The 17,599-nt window shown below is 35.4% G+C and overlaps 1 protein-coding gene across 2 annotated transcripts in view; it reads left to right on the plus strand.

Moving 5' to 3' along the window:
* Window positions 1–17,599, plus strand: part of ZNF451 (zinc finger protein 451) — a 97,222-nt gene that overhangs the window by 36,018 nt on the left and 43,605 nt on the right. For both annotated transcript variants that reach the window (XM_066252846.1, XM_066252838.1), the window contains exons 4-8: window positions 946–1,071; window positions 6,461–6,572; window positions 11,630–11,780; window positions 13,313–13,439; window positions 17,436–17,589. In XM_066252846.1, the coding sequence (XP_066108943.1) occupies window positions 946–1,071; window positions 6,461–6,572; window positions 11,630–11,780; window positions 13,313–13,439; window positions 17,436–17,589 (670 nt within the window). The remainder of the gene's footprint in view (window positions 1–945; window positions 1,072–6,460; window positions 6,573–11,629; window positions 11,781–13,312; window positions 13,440–17,435; window positions 17,590–17,599) is intronic.

Here is a 17,599-nt window from a genome sequence, read left to right on the forward strand (position 1 = left end):
GTTAGGTTATTTAAGTAAGCTCTGATAAAACTTTAGCAGGTTAGAGTCTGGTAAAATAGTTTCTTGTGAGAGCACACCTTGTTAAGAGAATGCTCTGGCATGTTTCACAATTCTTGCTTTTTCCTGCTAGCTGTTAGAAGCATGAGGGAATTTTTCTCTAGTCTTCACTATGAGAGCCTGGTAGAACTCCTGGGGTAAACTCTTACAAGTGTGAGGGCCCCTCGTAATTGGATCCTCCTGGAGTTTTTAACGCTTACACTTGTGCACACTGACCTCCAAGCAATTTAATTACAGTTCAGGTTTTCCTGCTCAGTACTGGTTTCTGCTGCAGTTTCTACTCATGGTTTCCTCTCCACTAAGTTGTGATTCTTTGTCTCTGCTCCCCTCTCTCTCTCATTTTGGGGGCAGCAGTTTATACTGTCACCTCACTTTGATGAATCAAAGAAGCAATGTTGATTTAACCAATTTGTTGTGGGGGTTTTTTGCTCATTTTTTGGATGGGGTAGAACTTCTAAGCTCCTTACATGTTGGAGCAGGAGTATCTCTTAAGTAAATACTGTCCTGGCATTGCTAAAAAACCAGATCCAAGGATGTTTGTACTGTTACTTTTTGGAGGGTCGACTAATTAATTACCTTATAGACTCAGCACAAAGCAATGCCAAACTTTTTAATATCCAGATGAATATAAAGTAAATAAAGATGATAAATATCCTATCAACTAGTGTATCTAATTTTGAAAATAAAGGTGTTGATGGTTGATTGGCTGACCTACAAAATACCTCATAAAATGTAAAATATACAAGACAATTTCTTAGAAACGTGGTAATCGTAAATAAAGGTAATGGTAAAGGTAGATAGTTCTTTAGTACAGTAACTCTTTGGTAAATAGATAAATGTTATCCCAAAGCTAATTTTGTTTTTAAAAGGAATGCTTTTCAATTATAGGGTAATATTAAGCATAAAGACCATATTGACCATCAGAAGGATAAAGTTGCTTTAACTCTGGCTCGTCTCGCCCGCCATGTTGAAGTGGAGAAACAACAGAAAGAAGAGAAGAATAGAGCATTCAGGGTATGTGGCTATTTAATTGGTGTTTAACTAAATTATAGAATTGTTTATAATAAAGTTGTAAAGAGAAATTTGTAATAAAAAATATATAATTGAATAATAAAAAATATATAATTGAATCCGTGTTCAACATGGACACTCGACAGTACATTAATTTAGCAGTAATTCATAATAACTTTTTACATTTCTGTTTTTAGTTTGTTAGATTCTTTTTTTTAACTTTTTAATTGAATTTATTGGGGTGACATTGATTAATAAAATTATATAGGTTTCAAAATGTACAGTTCTGTAATACATCATCTGCATTTTATACTTGATGTTTACCACTCAAAGTCAGGTCTCCTTCCATCAGCATTTATCCCACCTATGCCCTCTTCTACCTCCCCCACCTAGTTTTTTGGGTTCTGATCATATATATATATATATATATATATGTATATTGGAAAAAATGAAAAAATAGAATTACTTGAGTGAACTTTAATTTTGGGAATTAAAAATAATTGGATTACTCAAAGCAAATGAGCAATTAAAAGGTTCTGGCTACTTTATTACAAGAGTAAAAATTGTTTATCAGGTTTGTAGATATGAGCTGGTCGTATCTACAATTAATTTTCTATTAAATAGAGCCACACCATTTTCTTAAACTTCAGCCTGTCTCCAGATTAAATCAGTTACTAAAAGGAAGAAATTTGAGTCAGGGTTGTAAAAGGACTGCTGTGTGGAAAATGAAGCCTCGTTTAGAATCTCGCATGATATAAATCCTTTCCAAGACTTGCTTTAGAAAGTCCCAAAGGAAATTACTTAAAGAACCCCTCAATATTGACACTTGTCTATTAGGAGTAGAATGTTGATGAATTTGGTTTAAAAAACAAAACAAAAACTTCACAGTAGGATTTTTAAAATGGAAATTGAAATCATGGCTCCTCCAGCAGCTATTTGGATTTTAGCAGGTCACTTAGCTTTTATAGACTTTGGGCTTCAATCTGTAAAGAACGGAGTTGGGAATAATCTTTCAGGTTGGGGTAAGCACTATTATATTATAAATTTAACATCTGTTTTTGATTCCTTGATCATTCATTGGGTATTATAAGGGAATGTATATATTTCTGTAGCATCTGTTTTAGTATCTTTTCATTTGATATACAATAAATCAACCTTTACATTTAGCGTTAGGTTTTTGGGGGGATAGAATTAGTTGTTTTTTTTATGTAATACCAATTAAATGAGAACATAGTATTCTAATTGTATATTTAAAATGCTGAGTCATAGAGATATTTTAAAAATAGGATTATTTCTTTTCTGGCAGAAACGGTATTGAATTTGAAGGAAGATTGTTTCCCAAAACTATTTGAAGTGTATTGTTTGTGGGTCATGGGAAAAAGAGGAGTGGTTTGTAAGCTGTCCTCACTTTCTGCAGATTTCCTGAGTGACAGTATTTTTTTTTCCTGGACAGTGTTAATGGACACATAAATAATAAAACTTTCATGATGAGTTTAGACTCTTATGGTCACTATGACAACCAGGGTTTTTTTCAGGAGTATTAGCTGCTGTTTATGTAAATGTTCATTTGTTGTATTAAAGACTTTACCTTAGCATTGAAGAAAGTTTTTTGAAATTCTTTTTGTTGTTGTTTTTTTAGTTTTTTGAAATTTTTATTCAATCAACTACAAAGAATAAATTTATCTTTTCTAAGAGAGAAAAAGACTTACATAGATGCTTTATTTAGCTCCTTGCTTGCTATCCATTCATTATTTTTCTTTCATTCGTAGTTGGTTCCCTTTATGGATAAGTTGTTTTTTTACAAGATGATAGAAACAAAAACAAACTACTGGGAAAGGAAGATAATGAAACTGAAATAAAAATAAAAATTTTCTGCCCTGGCTGTTGGCTCAGCGGTAGAGCATTATTAGCCTGGCGTGTGGAAGTCCTGGGTTTGATTCCTGGCCAGGACACACAGGAGGAGCAACCATCTGCTTCTCCACCCTTCCCCTTCTCCTTTCTCTTTGTTCTCTTCCTCTCCCACAGCCAAGGCTCCATTGGAGCAAAGTTGGCCTGAGCGCTGAGGATGGCTTCATGGCCTCCGCCTCAGGCGCTAGAATGGATCCAGTTGCAACAGAGCAACGCCCCAGATGGGCAGATCATTGCCCCTGATTGGCATGCTGGGTGGATCCCCGTTGGGCACAGGCAGGTGTCTGTCTCTCTGCCTCCCTGCTTCTCACTTCATAAAAACCAAAAACTTAAAAGAAAAAATAATTTTTTCTTTTCATTTTTAAAATTTTTTAGCGAGCTAGAGGGAGGCACAGACAGGAAGGGAGAGAGATGAGAAGCATCAAGCATCAACTCATAGTTTTGGCACCTTGTTTATTGATTGCTTTCTCATATGTGCCTTGACTGGGGGGGCTCCAGTTGAGCCAGTGATCCCTTGCTCAAGCTAGCGACTATGGGGTCATGTCTATGATCCCACCCACAAGTCAGCAATCCCTCACTCAAGCTGGTGAGCCTGCACTCAAGCTGGATGAGACCATGCTTACGCTGGCGACCTTGGGATTTCAAACCTGGGTCCTCAGTGTCCCAGGCTGATGATGCTCTATCCACTGTGCCGCTGTCTAGTCAGGCAAAATAAAAATAATTTTTGAAGAATTCTAGTAGGTGATTGATAACTTTGACTAAAAATAGACAATAATAGAAAATGTCTTTCAACTATTCTAGGCCTTTTTGGATGTTTGGTGTCTCGCTGTTCAAGCAGATTGTCTTTTATGATGGAGTGCATTTAAAAAAATTATTAAACTCTTTGCTGGACATAATGTGCTGTGCTGAGTAGGTAACTAGCTACCAAAAACTTTGCTTATTGGTATTTCAGGAGTTAAGAGAACTTGCAATAAGTGATGTAACTATAAAGTTTGTGGAAGTATTCAATAGCTTTGTGACATAGGAAAAGGGTGGCTCCTTTGGAGATGATTTCAGCCAGCGAATGTTTTTTGAGCATTGACTATGTTTGGCCACAGAGTTAAAATTCTATTATGAGAAATGCCAGAGAACATTTTTTTAAAACTTTATTTATTTTTATTTCCTTTCTATTGAATTTATTGGGGCGATACTGGTTAACAAAATACGGTAATTTAATTGAAGAATTTTTATTGTGATAGATTTTCATAAAGAATGTTGATGAATGGTTGAATTTTATAAATAAATAATCTTCATAATCTTCTGGAAGATTACCATATTGTTTTCTTTGCATAAACTAACTTTGTTTCCCATAGCATGTTATTCAGAACAGAGATCCTATAGTATACATACACTTTGAAAAAAATAATAGGTGGTTTATTAAGTTGGGATACTGCTTACTCTCTGATGGGAAATTACAGACACATTAGTGCTTTAAGGTTTTGGAAGCCCTGTACTAAAGAAAACCTTTTAAATTTTGTATTAAAATCAGTGTTTCTATATTTACTGAAGTTGATTACAGAGGAGTTTTAAAAATAATTCATATTAACATCTTTGAGCGTTCATTTTCTATAGCTGTACTTTGAAAAATGTTCCAATAAAATTTTTTTTCAGATTAAAATTATGAATCTGTCCTGGCCAGTTGGCTCCGTAATAGAGCCTTGGCCCAGTGTGTGAAGTCCCAGGTTCAATTCCCAATTCCCAGTCAGGGCACACAGGAGAAGTGACCATCTGCTTCTCTGCCCGTTTCCTTCCCCCTTCTCTCTCTCTCTCTCTCTCTCTTTCTCTCTCTCTCTTTCTCTCTCCCCTCCTCCTCCTACAGCCATGGCTCAATTGGTTCGAACGAGTTGGCCCTCGGCACTGTGGATGGCTCCATGGCCTCGCCACAGATACTGAAATAGCTCAGTTGCCAAGCAATGGAGCAGCAGTTCTGTATGGGCAGAACATCGCCCACTAGGGGGCTTGTGAGGTGTATCCCTGTTGGGGTGCATGTGGTAGTCTGTCTCTCTGCCTCCCCACCTCTCAATTAAAAAAATATTTATCTTTTTTAATCTCCCTGTCCTACTTACTCTTCCTTACCGAAGATACTGTTATATTGCTAACTAGGCCTTTCATTATTCTGATCTCTGTCTTGCAAATCTAATGTTTGTGAATTTATATATTTTTTTAAGAACATAAGCTTTTTGAAACAATATGCTGTACTGTTTAAGTGCATGGATCCTAGAATTAGATTACAAGAGTTTAAATACTGGCAGTTCTGTTTATTCTTGGACAGTGTACTTGACCTTTCTGTACTTCAGTTTCCTATTATAAAATGGGAACAACAGTAGTACCTATTGCATAGAGTTATTGTGAGAATTAAGTCTAAAGTGCTCTTACAACAGTTACTGTTACATGGTAAGGGGTTAGTAAATACTGTTAGCTACAACATGATTAGAGAATATGCAGATAGACTTATAGATAATGTAACTAGAGAGATTTAGAGACTTTAACAGTCTAAAGCATCTAGTTGAATGGTTGACACTGGCCTGCTGACTTTTGTAAATAAATTTTTATTAGAACATAGCTGTGCCCATTTGTTTACATAGCGTCTATGGCTGCTTCCAGGCTACAGTGGCAGAGTTGAGTACTTGCAATAGAGATAATATTTGCTGTCTGGCCTTTTATGGGAAAAGTTTGCCAATCCTTGATCTAGGTGGCAATAAATGCTTTATACTGGCACATATTAAGTACTAATAAGTATCTGCTTAAAGTAATACTATTCACTGAACAAATACTTAATAGGCTTCTGTGTATTTCAGACTATACAGGGTGTGTCAAAAATAAGTTTATAGTTGGAGTATGCAAAGCATAGTTTATTCTTGTATTATTATTATTTTTTGTATTATTTTTCATATGAACAACTGTAAATCTATTTTTGCTCCACTCAATATATGGAAAATGGGGGGTAGTATAAATGTTTAAAAATGAAAAATTATTCATATTTTATTCCCAGAAATAGCCATTGAATTTAATATATTTATTTTCTGTCTTCGCTCTTCTGCAGATAGTTATATATAGCTTGAAATTAATCTTTGTTTTTATATTCGGTGTCATTTGTTTAGTACTACTTGGTGGACTGCTTTATCAAAAGTATGTTTCTACTTCATTAAAAAAGTTTAGGTAGTATTTCTACTGACTTTAATGAAATGTACTTACCATAATTTAGTTAAACAGGGCCCTATTGTTGAACATGCAGGTTGAGTGAACTTTGTGCAGATACAGATAACATTGGATCAACATCTCAGAGCATGAATCTTTGTTTTGACTTATCTTTGGGACCTAGATGTGGAGTTCAGGGATAGAGGCTAACCAGTACTTTCTGATCACTGATGTGTCAAAGTCTTTTTCTCAAGGTAACCAGGTTAGTAATCATAGGTTAATTTATTTTTTTTCTTAATATCTTTAGGAAAAAGTCGATTTTCAACATGCTCATGGGTTACAAGAATTGGAATTTATTCGAGGACATTCTGATACAGAAGCAGCAAGACTGTGTGTGGACCAGTGGCTAAAAATGCCAGGTATTCTTTAGAGATCAGTGGAATGCTAAGGTTACCTAGCTTCCATATAGCTTTTAAGACATTGTATTTGGTTGCTAATGAGTATATAAAGTATATATATTAAAATTTAGTTTCAGTGATTCTTTTTTTTTGACAGAGACAGAGGGACAGATAGGGACCGACAGGCAGGAAGGGAGAGAAATAAGAAGCATTAATTCTTCATTGTGGCATCTTAGTTGTTTATTGATTGCTTTCTCATATGTTCCTTGACTGGGGGGCTACAGCACAGCGAGTGACCCCTTGCTCAAGCCAGTGAACTTTGGTCTCAAGCCAGCAACCATGGGGTCCCGTCCATGAGCTTGCGCTCAAGCCAGATGAGCCCGCGCTCAAGCTGCTACCTCGGGGTTTTGAACCTGGGTCCTCCGTGTCCTGGTCTGACACCCTATCCACTGCGCCACCTCCTGGGCAGGCTAGTTTTAATGATTCTTAATAATGACCTACTTTACTGATTATATTCCTGCCTTGGCAAAAGTATATTTTGAGTATAAGTAATATAGGTCATCCTTGAGCTCATTAGATATTGCTCATTTATTCTTTTATAATTTCATAGATACTATGTGAAAGTACATGTGTCCCTGGGAGGGTATATAACAGGTTATTTAAGGTCAGGAAAGGCTTCTCTGAGGAAATGGAATTTAAGCTGAGATCTAAAAGATTAGTCAGTGCAGCCTATGTAGATATTCTGTTAGTAAGTGTCCACATGAGAGGCTCCTCTAAAGCATTGGGTAGGCTTTTCTTTACTCTTTGCAGACCTGAGATTCCAGGAAGAGTCCCTGAAACATTTTTCCCCTGCTAGACAATTAGGTGCAGTTTTTAAGAGTCAATAGTCCCACCATGGCAACTTTGTAGCCTATCTTATAGAAGACCCTCTAAGCCAGGGGTCTCAAACTCGCGGCCCGCAGACTAATCCACGAAGTTCAAAATATTTTGAATAAAATTAAGTAAGCCTAGGGGCCTACTTGTATTTTTCATTTCTCTAGCATCCTAGCTAGATATTAGCTTAGTTAACAGCAGTTGTGATGCGAACTACAGTTTCTGGTCGTTTTGTGACACTGAGTAAACTGCATGTACGATTGTGCTTGTTGTACTGATTTTTTTTTTGTTTTCAACTGCAGTGAGAAAAGTGTTGCGTAACAGTTGCCTTTTGTAGACCTAGTGCGGCCTGCCGAAGGGCTGTGATCTTGCTCTGCGGCCCACATGCTGAGTTGAGTTTGAGACCCCTGCTCTAAGCCCTTAATGGCTTGGAATATCCACAGAAACCTTAGCTGTGGATTTAATTCAGGTTTAATTGCAAAAAGTCATTAGAAATATATATGCATGCACTGGTCAACTTTGAACCTGGATATCTTGTTCTAAAGTTAGTTTTCAGAGGGCTTTTTAAAAACAGTAAAACTACTACCACTTATAAAATAATTCCAGTTATGTGTAGATATTTTGACACTTGGCCACTCCCTAAAACATATTTCCTTCTTATTACTTAATCTGTTTGTGCCTGGAAAATTCTCACCTCACTCCATCCTCCCTTTTAAATACTTTATTCCTCTTTTTTCTTCTTACTTGCCTGTGGGGTTAGCCTCACATATAATACTCAGCATTAGAGGTTGCTAGAATTATTAATTCTACATAAAAGTTTAGTTGCTCAGCCTTCTTTGATCCCACAGTACTTGATTCATTTCTAATATAGTTTTTTCCCTGTTATATCTGTGGGGATAAAGATCAGTGCTTATTAATCCTACTTAGTGTCACTGCCTTAAAAAAATGCTCAGCATAGAAATGCTCAATAAATATTGGTTGAATATTATGCCAAAGGAGGCTGTATAAACATTTGCATGTGAACACAGAAAACAAGCCCAGAACTTGAGTTCCAAATGTGACTTCATGCAGCTATATAAATGAATTGTTTGGCATTTCAGACCTACTTTAGCAGAAAAGACTTAGGGTAAATGGTTTTGCTTCTTGGAGTTTTCTTCTAAGGCTATATATTTTTTTTTATTTATTCATTTTTTTTTTTTTTTTTTTTTTTTTTTTTTTTTTAGAGAGGAGAGGGAGAGACAGAGAGAGAGAAGGGGGGAGGAGCTGGAAGCATCAACTCCCATATGTGCCTTGACCAGGCAAACCCAGGGTTTTGAACCAGCGACCTGAGCATTTCCAGGTCGATGCTTTATCCACTGCGCCACCACAGGTCAGGCTCTAAGGCTATATTTTTAAAGAAGTCCTTCTTGATAGTATTCAGTTCTCAGTATTTGTTAGAACTAGCTCTATGGTTTTACCTTAAGCTGGAGCAGAATCACTCAGGAGCTTTTAGATACATGTCTAAGCCAAACCTCCAGAGATAATCAGGGCATCTGTAGTTTTGAAAAGATTCCTAGGTGATTTTGATAGGACAATAGGCTGGAAATACTAAACTTTATCACCTCTACGATCTCTTCTAAAAATCTTTAATCTCATATGAGTCTAACACTTTCAAGTCCTGTCTAGAATGGTTTGGGGCCAATAATATGCCCCTTTAACCTAATTCCTGGCCTCAAGATTGTCAGAATATTTTAATTCATTGTAAATTGAATTCATGAGCATCTGTTTGTGTATTTACCTGAGCAAGCCAAAGGGGAACACAAGTCATTTAGCTGTGTCTTTACGATTCTTTGTAAGACTTGGTATTTTATATATCTTGAGAGGTCATACCTGGTTCATTAGTGGCTGATAAGCTTGAGCCTGGAGGTAAGGTCTTCAGTCATGCTCTTTTTATGTGATTGTTTAATCTTTTTTGCTTAATCCCTGCAACACTGTAAAACTGAAGTTTGGGATCTCCTGCTAGAACAGCTGCTTTAGCATTGGGTTGTGAGTATTTATTTTTCATAGATAGGCCTTAGAGAGTGATGAGATTGTTGAAGAATATATAGCTGGGGAAGACAAATGAGTCATTGTACTCTTAATTTTTTAGGCAAGTTGTGAGATTTGTTTAATGACAGTTTTTTAATTAAATTTATTGGGGTGACCTTGGTTAATAAGATTATGTGGGTCCCGGGTTCAATTCCTAGTCAGGGCATACTGGAGAAGTGATCATCTGCTTCTCTACCCCCCATCACCCCTCCTGCAGCCATGGGTCGAATGAGCAAGTTGGCCCTGGGCGCTGACATGGCTCCATAGTTTTACCTCAGGCACTAAAATAGCTCAGTTTCCGAGCAGCAGAGCAGCAGCCCCAGATGGGCAGAACATCAGCCCCAGACAGGGGTTGCCGGGTGGATCCCTGTCGGGGCGTATGCCAGACTCTGCCTCTCTGCTTCCCTGCCTCTCACTTGATTTGAAAAAAAAAAAAGATTATATAGGTTTCAGGTATATAATTCTATAATACATCATCTGTATATTGTATTGGTGTTCACCAGCCCTGTACTCTAATTTTAAAAAGTGAGGTTCTAATTCTCAGTAACATTAAGGGACTCATTCAATCTATTCTAAAGTATCTAGCTATTATAATTCAGTTATTTTTTAATTTTGTATTAAAAGTTGCTTAAGCACTTTATAATTACTCTAACTTTAGGAATCTGACTTATAGACCTTTACAGTAAGGCCAGTTTGAATGTATTTGCATATTTAATAACTTAAAAACTTACTCTATATACTATTTAAGGAAATGAGCTGCTTAAATCTCTCTGTACTTTGTCTTTCCATGGGTAAAGCTTATTTTCTTTCAAATGATTGCTTTCTCTATTAGCCATAGTCTCTATTTGGCTAAATAAAGGTCTCAATAGGCAACATCTGGAATGTGGATGGGCAATAAATAAAAATTTATTTCTAATCCTGACTGCATTAAAAAAAATAAAGATAAAAAGGTGTTTGTTATTTATGCCTCTTTAAGATTAAAATAGGATTAATGCCGTGCCATTTATTGTTGGCAGAATACATTTATAAGCATTTTGGAAGTTTTTAAATGTGGCATTTTCTCCAGGACTGCCACAGCAAAAAGGCAGTTGAAACCTTAGGTATATAACCATTTGGAAATCTTAAAACTAGATGATGTTAAAGGAACAATATTCTATCTAGTTGAATGCTTGGGGCTTTGTAGAAACTGTCAAATATCCAGTTTCATTGAAACAATCTATAAGAAATAATAATAAAAGAGAGACAGCAAACTATCTTTATATTAGAAGCCTTCTGGCAGTTTTATAATTCATTATTTATACAACGTAATTCTAAAATTTCCATTGTCTGTCACATATATCAAATCCATGGGAACATAATTTGACCAGGGGTATTAGTCTATAAGAGTTGTGAGACTATAAGACCAAGATTATAAAGAAAGAAAAGGGATGAAAGAGGACCAGGATAAGAGGGAATTAATGAAGAGAAGGTAAGGACGGGCAAACTATTTTCTAATTGGCTTTGAAAGGAGAAAAAGGGAAGAGACAAAAGAGAATAAATAGAAGAGAGATAACAAGTATAAATTTGTTTTTGCTGACACTTGGATTACTTGATGTCCAGGTTGGAGCAGTAGCTGGTTTCCTTAGAAAGTATCGCTTTTATTCTCATTGCCTCCTGTCCTCTCTATTTCTCCCCCGCCCTCTTGGTTATTGTTTAACATAGTTTTCATAGAAGCCAGATCTTCTGTAATATAGCTATACCTTATAATGTGTTTTGATAGTTAAAAAGAGAAAATAAGAGTTGGAAGAAAAGATTTTTGCAAACTTATATAAGTGAAAAGAAAGGAGGTAAGCATTATGCAGAGCAACTGATTTTCTAAAGCATTTGATCTTTGACTTTTCTTGGCTGTTGAATTTAAGGAAACAGATTTTTTTCCTCAAGAGAAGGCTACTTGGAGATGTTAATAACTGCTTTCCTTGTCCCAAATAACTATTTACTTTTTGGTTATTATATCCTTTTATAAGAAAGCTTATAAACATAATTTTACTTCTGGTTGATATTGTATCATAATTTTCATTGTTTTGTCATAATTTTGATTACCAGTCCAAAGGACAAATGTCTGAAATAGGAACTTAAGAATTTATATTCCAATGATGCAGGACTCAAAACAGGCACAATTAATTCTGGAACAAGAAGTTCATTCCAAAGAGGAGGCCAAATGCTGGTGTCTGGGAAACCAATTTCATGTCCTATAATGCACTGTAACAAGAAATTTGATAATGGGCACCTTCTCTTAGGACACTTGAAAAGGTAAGTATGATATTCAGAATAGTGGATACTGAAGATCAAGTGAGTTACAAAGTGATTTCATAAAATGAAAGTGTAATGTGCCTCTGCCATTGTAATTATAGCTTTAAATTCCAAACTCAAATTGTTTTGGGCTGTTATGATAACATTATTTACAATTACATTTCTTAGATTTCCTAGAAGTCTTGGTGAAGTCAGATTCTTTTAACGAAATTTTGTCTTTAAAGTAATGTAGGCTTTTAGTATGTTTTTATTCCTAAAATGTCTCATAAAATTCTGAACAGACTTTTGCATTGCTATGCAGTTGGGTCAGTTTTAGGGAAATCCAGCCCATAAGTGGAAATTTTAAGAGACATAAAGCACTTACAGTCTTGCCCAAAGAAAGCTAATACGTACTGCTTTGCAAAATAAATGCTAAAGACAAACCATACATAGTAAAGTTAACACTAAATATTTTATTAATGAAAACCCATTTTATTATTTCACTGGATTTTTGAATGGTAGAGGGTGAAAAAGAAAATATTAAGGAAGGCAGTATTAAAGTCATTAAACAAGCTTGCCTGGTCAAGGCATATATGGGAGCTGATGCTTCCAGCTCCTCCCCCCTGTCTCTCTCTCTCCCTCTCTTGTATCCTCTCTAAAAATGAATTAAAAAAAAAAAAAAAAGTCATTAAACATTTTTTTTAAGATTTTATTTTTTATTTTTTTAAGACTTTAATTATTGATTTTACAGGGAGAGGAGGGAGCAAGAAGTATCACCGCATAATGGCTTCACTTTAGTTGTTCATTGCTTGCTAGTCGTATGTGTCTTGACCGGGAGAGTCGAGGGTTTCAAACTGGCGACCTCATTGCTCCAGGTCAATGCTCTATCCACTGTGCCACCACAGGCCAGGCAGTCATTAAACATTCTTACCATCAGAATCACCTCCTGATAAAGGAATTGAGAGTTTGAGGCTCTCAGCCATTATATTTTCCAGATGTCTCACCCTACTTGTCTTACCTTACCGAGAGAGGTTTCTAGAGGGAGCTTCAGTGCTCTACAAATAAGGAGGTAGCATACTGTATCTGTTTTACAGAAGTCTTCAATGCATTTTAATGACACAAATTTCTTATATGGTTAAAGTGAACATTAGAAGGATTAAAAGCCATTTTTAGGAAATAGAGATGTGCCAGAAATTTTGACATGAGGTTATTTAAATTATTTGTGAGCTTTATGGTCAATAAAGCAAGAAGAAAAGACGGTGGTCTCTACTTTTCAAACTGGAAAAGTTTGGCAGGAGGTGCCTGAATCTCTTCTGTTGGATCTTGAGTACTTTTATGAAATCTGAAGCTGTTGGTCACTGTCTGAAGGGATTGCATTGCATGTGGGAACTACTTGATAGTTCCTGAATGTGAAGAACATTATTAATATTTCAGTAGAAAAGTAAGGTTCTGAATGTGTTGTATGCATGTTTGTTTAGCTTAACAAACGAAGCTAAATAGTTCTGCCCCTTGAATGAGGGCTTTTCTAATGTTACCTCTCTTTTGCCAAATAGGTTTGATCACTCTCCATGTGACCCAACAGTTACACTACATGGACCTTTCGTCAGTTCCTTTGCCTGTGTAGTATGTTCTAAAATTTTTGTTACTCAACAACAATATAGGGAACACCTTTTTTCTGAGGTAAGAGCATGTCCTAAGTTAAGAGTAGGTATTATTCTTGCTGCTCTAAAGCTTGCAGTCACCATGTTACACATAAAGATCAAAATCATATTTGTTTATGAAGAGTAAAATGATTTGGAACATTAAATTATTGTGGGCAGGTAAACTTGATAGCTGACAATGAGGAGTCCTAAAGATTATCATGAAATCCTTCCTTTTATGGACTTGCTTTATGAAATTAACTAACCTTGTTTGAGATGCTCTGTGAGTCCCATCATAAGAGCTAGAACCTTATTCTTAAGTCCAGTACTTTTCACTGCCTGTTGAAACATTGAAACTATGTAGTGAATAATTTTTTTTATTAATGCTAGTGTTAAGAAATAGATTTAGTCTTTAGAAGGCTGTGTTATGTAACTCTCATTAAGTGTTATTTCTCAAGGGACATGAATTGATTCGTGGTATATGCAAATCCATATAATATAGAACCCTGTTAATGAATGTTTACATATTTAATATTACGAGTAAATGATCCTAATTGCTTATTCTTTGGAGTGTGTCACAAGGTCATTCAAGAAAACTAGTATGCATTAGCTTGTAATTGTGTACCTTGAATTAGCCAGAAGAGGTCGCTAGAAGATCGTATGTTGTTGAATTCTATTTTGTAAAGATAGCATTCTTCAATGAAAGAGTGAAATTATCCACAATATGCATTGTTGTCTTGATTTCCTCCCCTTTTATTTTCATCTCCATTTTTTTCCCATCTAGACTGGTGCTTCGCAAACTTTAATGTGCTCATGAATCACTTGGGAGTCAAACTTTAATGTACACATGAATCAGTTGTTAAAATACGGTTTCTGATTCAGTAGATCTGATATGGGGCCTTAGATTCAGGATTTCTTTCTTTTCTTTTTTTTTTTTAAGTGAGAGGCGGGGAGATAGACTAACCCCCATTGTGCCCTGACCGGGATCTGCCTGGCAACCCCCATCTGGGGCTGATGTCCCAATCAACCAAGCTATCCTCAGTGCCCAGAGCTGACACTCGGACTAATCAAGCCATTGGCTGCAATGGGAAGAGACAGAGAAGGGGTAGAGGGAAGGGAAGAGAAGCTGATGGTCGCTTCTCATGTGCGCCCTGACTGGGGATTGAACCCAGGACACCCACATTCCAGGCTGACACTCGATCCACTGAACCAACTGTCCAGGGCCTAGATTCAGGATTTCTAACAAGTGTCCAGGTGATGTCAGTATTGCTGGGTCACTCTTTGAGTAGCAAGTGTCTAGTATTTTTTTGACATTAAAGTCATCCAATGGGTATATCACTAGATAGCTTCCTGCTTTTCTCCTTTTTTGGTGTGGTGGTTGTGGTGTTGGTAGACATACTGTACTGTAAGCTTCAGTGTGCCTTAAGTTCACTTGTGGGTGAGTAGGTACTACCACTGTTTTTCATTCTGTTCCTAGGGCCATTCTGTCATCAAAGGTTATTTTTCCCCTTTGCTAGTCTGTTCTTTCCAGCCCTGGGAAGGCACTATACTACTTTCTGTCTCTGTGATTTTACCTTTTCTGGTAAAATCATACAAATAGAATTGTAGAATATGTGGCCATTCTGTCATTTTTAAGGCTTATCCATGTTGTAGCATTTATCAGTATTTCATTCTTTTTTATTCCCAAGTAATGTTCCATTGTATTGGTATATGCCACATTTTGTGTATCAAATTCATCCAGTTTATGAACACTTCAGTTGTTTTCTGAAGTTTTGGCTGTTGTGAATAATGCTGCTGTAAGTAAGTGTGCAAGTGTTTGTGTGGACATATGTTTCCTCAAATGAGTTAAATTATTGGGTCATATGGTAATCATGTTTACTGTTTTTGAAGAACTGCCAAATTATCCAACACACTATACCATTTTACTTTCCCACCAGCATTATATGTGGTTCTAATTTCTTCACATCCTTGCCAACACTGTCTTAAAATAGCCATCTTCATGGGTATGAAGTAGTATTTTATTGTTCTACTTTTTTATATATATATACAAATTTTTATGCTGTATTTTATTTTAATGTAACCAGAAATATAATAGTACTTTAATTTACCAGACATTCAATTTCCCATTTCTTCCTCTAGTTTGTAGATGGTATTTGCAAATATGCTATATACTTAGGTATATTCCAATAAAATTTTATGTAGAATCACATTTTGTTTTATTGAGAAAATCATTTAAACAAGTGTTATATTGAATATATTTATAACTCACAATTGAACTAAAAATTATTTTCTTAGAGTTCATTAGGTGACATTTGTTTAAATTGGTGGTTAGTAAATAAATGCCTTTAAGGCTCTTGTCATTTAGAACCTTCTAATGAAATACAAAATATCTTCCAGGTGTGATCTTTTATGTGTCATTCATCAAACTATAACGGTATGGGGAGTAGTGGAGAGAGAGCATAGAATTTATAACCAAAGTTATAAAGCTGTATTTGAGTGGTAGCTTTGTCTCTTCTCTAAGATTACACCTTGGTTGGGGGGGGGGGGGGACTGGTAATTTTGTTATCTAAATTTTGTTTTCTTATTTGTAAAAGATGAAAAACATACTTTATGATGTTATTGTAAGGGTAAATGGAAAAGCATTTTGAATCCTAATATGGTGCTTGACATGTGCTCAGTATAAATGTATATTTGCTGTTCTTCACTCTTGCCAAATCTCATGAGACTACACAAACTATTTGATATCCCTAATGTAAATTTAAGATATTAAATTTAACAAGACACAATACAACTTTTAAGGCTATTACTGTAAAGAACATTATCAAGAAGTTAAGTTATATTTATACACAAGCACATATACATATACATACAAATATACACTTAAATATTTCCAATTTTTTGATAAAGGAGGCTCTTACCAGATTTGGAAATCTAGATGCTAGAAAGGACATACCTGTTAGACTACATCAAATTTTAAAGTATATATGAAATTAATCAACAGATATTCAAAAATATTTACAAAGAGAATGCAACGAAGAGTTTCAGTAATGAAGTTGAGCAGTAGAAAAAAACAAAAACAGTGAAATAGGCTAAGGAATGTGAATAAGCAACATATAGAATGTAGGATATTTACAGAATTGTATGAATAAATGCTCACACTCACTAATAGATAGGAAATACAATTAAACTAACAATGAGTATCAACATTTGTCAGACTGCAGAAATAACTGTTGCTACCAGGTTAGGACGTGTGATTTGGTAGAGCCATCTTGAAAAGCAAGCATACAATATCTTTTAATATTCAAATAATACACCTTTAACCCAGTAGGATCACTCTTGATAATCAGAGAAAGCACTTATAAATAAGAATTATAATCAAGGATATTTACAGCATCACTGTGTATAGTGGCAAAAATAAAAAAAAGGCATCAAAGTGAATACTTGACTAGTGGATTGACAACATGGAGTAGTTGGCACCCTTTAATAAGAATGAATTAAAGCTGTGCCAGTTGATTTTTAGGGATTTCCATTAGGTATTGTGGAATAAGAAAACTAAGAGGCAAAGGACTCTATAAGCTGAAAATATTTAATTAAACAATCTCCCTTATACGTTTATTTATATATACATAACTCATTAAGCATGGAGCGGCTTATGGATAAATACATATTTGTAAACATAGGTTATATTGCAGAATAAACAAAGTAAAACAGAAGAAGTATGTGTGATATGAAAACACTTATGCATTTATATAATTTTGCATATGGATGTGTATAAAAAAGGAAAAATATATAGAAAGCAAATATACATTTATTGTCAGAGAAAGATGGTTATAATTTTTCAAGGAAAATTTAAAATTTTGCATATGGGACTTCATGATAAAAGCTCCTTTGTCACACTCAAGGAAGAAAAGTTTTCATGTAAAAAACTGATTGAAAATATATATTTCAAATAATCAACATTTTAAAAGTTGATCTTAAGAAGTTGAATATTGATTGATTTTAGTTGTCTATAATTCCGCTTTGCCTTACATTTTAGGAAGCTGCAGATGATGGACATAAAAACAACCTTCTTCCTCAAATTATTCAGTGTTTTGCGTGTCCACAGTGCTTCCTTCTCTTCAGCAGCAAGGATGAGTGTTCGAAGCACATGTCTGTGAAGAGTCACTTCCATCAACGTTTTAAACTCGGTGGTATGTTCAT

This window comes from Saccopteryx bilineata, chromosome 1, assembly GCF_036850765.1.
Source record: "Saccopteryx bilineata isolate mSacBil1 chromosome 1, mSacBil1_pri_phased_curated, whole genome shotgun sequence".
Taxonomy (NCBI): domain Eukaryota; kingdom Metazoa; phylum Chordata; class Mammalia; order Chiroptera; family Emballonuridae; genus Saccopteryx; species Saccopteryx bilineata.